The sequence below is a fragment of the Lactuca serriola genome, chromosome 8 (assembly GCF_051521515.1).
Source record: "Lactuca serriola cultivar US96UC23 chromosome 8, Lser_US96UC23_V15, whole genome shotgun sequence".
Taxonomy (NCBI): Eukaryota; Viridiplantae; Streptophyta; class Magnoliopsida; order Asterales; family Asteraceae; genus Lactuca; species Lactuca serriola.
In genome coordinates, this window is record NC_136415.1 from 79,872,343 (window position 1) to 79,877,175 (window position 4,833).

Sequence of the window (4,833 nt, forward strand, 5' to 3'; positions counted from 1 at the left end):
GTATGGAATTGTATATAATGAAATTTTAATGTTTTAGAATTATCCAGGACATCATCTTCATTGACCCTGAAAAGTGCCAGATTTTAATTATTTATTTAGAGGAACGTATAAGAAGCAGCAGATCATTCCCAATTTAATTTGCAAAAACACGATGAAATTCTGCAAGAAATACCAGGAATACATGCAAACGCAAGATCAGAAGAAATTACCTGCTGTGGGTTTTAAAAATCTCAAGAAGATCTTGAAGCGCTGCCGTACTGATACAATTCTTTCACAGAATTCTCGTCGATCACAATCGCCGTCGCCTCTTAACGATTCTCCTCACGGCAGCTCTGCAATTTGTCCTCATCATTGCGTTGGTACCATTTATTATGCATTTTTCTATAAATGTTTTGCCATTGTATGTGAGATGTCGATCCTTATTGATTCGGCATTTAAACCAAGCTGCAGACGATGCGTTTTACTTTCATCATCATATTTTGTTGAGTCTGTCCTGAAGGTGTTTGATTAAATGTCAACAAGGAAATTGATTTACAACCTAAAACCACAACAATTTCACGATCAATTATAGAACACACATCGAAACCCCCTTATAGTTTATTAATCTCCAAGCCGGAAAGATAACGATTTTCCTATGCTTATATCAGCTGATTGATGATATCATTTTTAGTTTTCATATTTGAATGATTCATATGGATCGATGTTATGATTTTTTTTTATGGAATGAGGTTGATACAATCTTATCTAAATTGAATTTGATCATACAACTTTGTCTAGTGTGCGATGGAACATTCTTTCCTTCCCTTTTCAAAGAAATGTCAGAAGTGGTTGGATGCTTTAACAAGCGTGCACAGAAACTGCTTGATGTGCATCTAGCAACAGGGTTTCGCAAGTACTATGTTTGGTGCAAAGATAAGTTGCAGGGTAAACATGGTGCTTTGGTCAAAGAAGGCAAAGACCTCGTCAGTTACGCAATTATCAATGCCATTGCTATGCGTAAAATTCTCAAGAAATATGACAAGGTTGCTAAGCGCTCGTTAAATATATTTTAAACATGATTTATACAACAACAAGACTTAATTAATGGAAAGAGTGATGTTGTATTTTATGTGTATGTAGATACATTACTCAAAGCATGGGCAAGCGTTTAGGTCACAAGTACAAAGCATGCATATGGATATATTACAGTCTCCATGGTTGTGTGAACTTATTGCGTTTCATATTAATTTGAGGGAAAGAAAGGGAAAGGGTATTCGTTCTTCTGAGTTATTCGAGGGCTGTTCTCTTGTGTTCAATGAGGGAAAGCCGTCACTTTCATGTGAGCTCTCTGATACCTTGAAACTTGAGATTGGTTTGACTTGTTCTATATGCTTGGTAAGTTTCCATTCTTCTTTTATTCATCTATCACTATTCACTATTCACTACGCATGCATTCTTTAGTGGAAGTGGGAAGTGCATTGTTTATGTTCCACTTGTTGTTTGTTAATCAGGCTAAACATTGACCAATTCTAAATTCTAATTGGTGGATACTCTACTCATTGTATTTCCTTGTCATCAACTCAAAACGAAGGATGGATTGACACTTGTCTAGTGCTAATTCAGATGCCAATTTCCACCACTTACATTCGTGTTATATTATTTAATTAAATCAAGTGGATTAAGAAAAGTCCCTTACCACATTTTAAATGCTCTTATTGAAAATAGATTTGTTTTAAGGAATAATTACTATGAAAACGTCTCTTAAAACATTTTGAATTGTTTTATTAGAAATATATTCAGTTTTAAGAAATAATCACTAAATTCACCAATATGGAATCTACCGTACCATGATGTTTTTTTTTTGTTAAACTACCACGAAATAACCATAGATCTCGTAAAATAATCTTTGTGAAAGTGTTCAATTTCGCAAAATTATTGCCCTCTATTTCAATTATTTGGTGAAAACTCCTATATTATGCAAAATAAATCGCAAACAAAACGTTTTTTTTAATATAAATGGCATTCATTAAACCAAAGGTATTTCATGAAATCCATATCGCACCATGGATGATTATGTATACTGTATGTTTGTCGAACAAAAAAAAGAACTTATAAGCTAATTTTTTTAAAATGTTTTTTGTAATAGCATTTCAACGAGCTTATTGATTTTTTCTTTTTAAATTCTCTCAAATATATCATTTATTAATTATAATAAAAACAATCTTCTACATATATATTTCAAACAACCAGCTTAATTTAGCGTCATTTTCTATATGCTAGTTTTAAGGCGTGTTTAGAATTGCTTCTCAAAGTTCTTATTGGCTTTTTAGAAAAACAAGGAATTCAAAAACCTTTTTTTGCCTATAAAATTAATGTTTACCCAATATCTTTTTAACTTACTGACTTTTTAAAAAATCAATAGGCCTGTAAATCATTTTAAAAAACACTCTCAAACACCCACTTAATAACAATCTTCAAAAGCTGCCCTTTTTAGTTATTTTAGTGTCTTCTATCCTAATAAACTATTTTTAATAATCATATCTAATATAAAAATTCTTTACAAAATTCAAGAAAAACAAATTTAGTAGTAAACAAGAGCCGTCGAAGATTTAAATAAGTTAAAACTTAAAATAGTAATATTAACATACAAACGAATTCGTTGACTTAGAATGTCAAATTTCAAACCGTACCTCTTTTTTGAGAAACCTTTATTTACCAGATTTGATATAAACACCATCACTTTGATAAAATAAACACAACGTGTTTGCATTTTATAGAGCACACTTACTAAATCTTACTCTATATGATTTGATTCTTTACATATTTATTTATCCTTTGATTTGACAACTGAACAGGACACTGTATTTGATTCAGTGGCTCTTACTTGTGGGCACATCTTCTGCTACATGTGTGCTTGCAAGTCTGGCTCAGTAACAATTGTAGACGGATTAAAAGCAGCAGAACCAACATCAAAATGTCCTCTTTGTCGAGAGGCATGTCTTTACAATTTATGCAATTAACCTTTTCTTTCAATCCTTTTTCTTTTTTCTACAAATCATTCACCCGATGAATTTTGGTGGGTGTTTTTGTTGAATTCCAGACAGGAGTTTATGAAGGAGCTCTTCATTTAGATGAGCTGAACATTCTACTAAGTAGAAGGTGTGTTTTATTAACCATTGTCCCTAGGCTAATATTTACCATAGTTGTAAAAAAAGATACTTATGGTGTGGGTTTTTATAAACTTAAACAGTTGTCCTGAATATTGGGAAGAAAGACTAAAGAACGAAAGAGTAGAAAGAATTCGCCAAGCAAAGGAGCACTGGGAATCCCAATCACGTGCATTTCTTGGAATTTAAGTGCAGGATTTTCACCACAACCCCTTGAATAACTAGCCTCAGTTACTAATCGTTGTGCACAGATGTTGTTTCATTTTAACTTTTTCAAACATGTATTTGTATTTTGTAATTTTGACATCATAAGATTAAAAAAGTTAATAATGGTTGCATATATTACCCGAAAAACATACAGGATTACAATACAAATGTCAAAACTAGGATCAAGAAATGTGAGTTTGCTGTAAAATGCAAAATCCAGGGACTAACATGTAATAAATCAAAGGGGAACAAGCATTGGATTCTTATCTTTACATATGTGATATCTCTGGCACAGCTTCTCAAGAGTGGCTACTGAGTGCTGCAGCTTGTTAAGCTTGGTATCCATGAACATGCTCTGCAAACAGGAAGCCAGTGAACACAAGAAAAATAAAATTTAAATAATAAAACTATGTTTCTCACCTGATAATCATCGCCATATTTCTCTACTAGTGCTCCTATATGAAGCCTTTGCATAGTTGTTAATGGTTGCAAAGGGGCTTTTTTCCCGTCTACGCGCTTTTTCCCAAGTGCTGATTTTACATCTGCAAAACCAAAACTGGTTCAATGAATTCCTAAACGAAAACCTGCCCTTGGACTCTATGTATGATACGATGATAATTTTATATCAACAAAAAAGGAATCAAACTTCATGCGATATACATCTCTACGAGCTAAATCAATCAAAAGATACCAAACATAAAGTATGCAGTGCATTCTGAGTAACATAAGCAACTGACCGTCTTCTTCGAGTTCGCTGCCAGAATCCATTGGCTCAAATTCAGAGATTGGACCATCTAATTTGGGAGGAGGGAGTTGAAGCGATTCACTCTCTATGATTTTCGAAGTGCGAGAACGAACACCGAGCAGATTGGGGTTCGAAACAACACCGAAAGACTTGTAGTTCTCAAGAACACTGCCTTGGTCGTCCCATTTGGTTTTCGACAAATCGACAATGGATCGAAACTTTGGTGGGATAGAGAAGGCTGGTTTGAAAACGTTAGGGTTCTTCTTCGGAAGCCCTACACGGACCTTGGTTCTGGATCTCTTGTACTTTCTTCTTGAACCACCCATCTTTGTTGTGCTGAGTGTGAAGGGCGTAGATGAACAAATAGGGTAGAGGAACGCAGGGTTTACTAGGGTTTATAATCGGGGCTGAAAGTCTTGCGGTCCTTTATAATATTTTACCTATATAACAATTTTATGAGTAAATTACGTCTTTGGCAAATACAAACCTTTTAGTCTTTGTTGCACTTTTGGTCCCCAATTTTCGTAATTAGTTGTTTCGTTTCACCATTCGTCGATCACATTAATTGTCGTTTTGGTTATTACTGTCAAGATCCCTCATATCTCCCGCACATAAAGGCATTTTAGTAACTTAGACGGATCATCTTTTTATTTTCCTATTGATATCTTCGTTTCAAGCATATTTTATAAATTATCAATGACACATATGGCTAGGGGTGCAAACGAGCCGAGCTGA

The 4,833-nt window shown here is 34.0% G+C and overlaps 2 protein-coding genes across 4 annotated transcripts; one reads left to right on the plus strand and one right to left on the minus strand.

Annotated features, from left to right (window-relative positions):
* On the plus strand, positions 1 to 3,362 carry LOC145069457 (putative E3 ubiquitin-protein ligase BAH1-like 1). Of its 3 annotated transcripts, XM_079016390.1 has the most exons (6): positions 2 to 359; positions 778 to 1,022; positions 1,120 to 1,374; positions 2,835 to 2,976; positions 3,084 to 3,138; positions 3,230 to 3,362. In XM_079016390.1, coding segments are annotated over exons 1-5 (852 nt in total). In that variant the 5' UTR covers positions 2 to 151; the 3' UTR covers positions 3,086 to 3,138; positions 3,230 to 3,362. The 3 variants fall into 3 exon arrangements, with proteins under 3 accessions (XP_078872515.1, XP_078872516.1, XP_078872517.1); XM_079016389.1 differs by having other exon boundaries at positions 1 to 359; positions 2,835 to 3,138; XM_079016391.1 differs by lacking the exons at positions 2,835 to 2,976; positions 3,084 to 3,138; positions 3,230 to 3,362 and adding an exon at positions 1,491 to 1,584.
* Positions 3,363 to 3,460: 98 nt separating this feature from the next.
* On the minus strand, positions 3,461 to 4,517 carry LOC145069459 (nucleolar-like protein). Its single transcript, XM_079016392.1, has 3 exons — positions 4,091 to 4,517; positions 3,774 to 3,895; positions 3,461 to 3,708 (listed from the first exon to the last, which is right to left on the minus strand). The coding sequence occupies exons 1-3, from the start codon at positions 4,422 to 4,424 to the stop codon at positions 3,592 to 3,594; spliced, it is 573 nt and encodes a 190-aa protein (XP_078872518.1). The 5' UTR covers positions 4,425 to 4,517; the 3' UTR covers positions 3,461 to 3,591.
* Between the last annotated feature and the right edge of the window lie 316 nt (positions 4,518 to 4,833).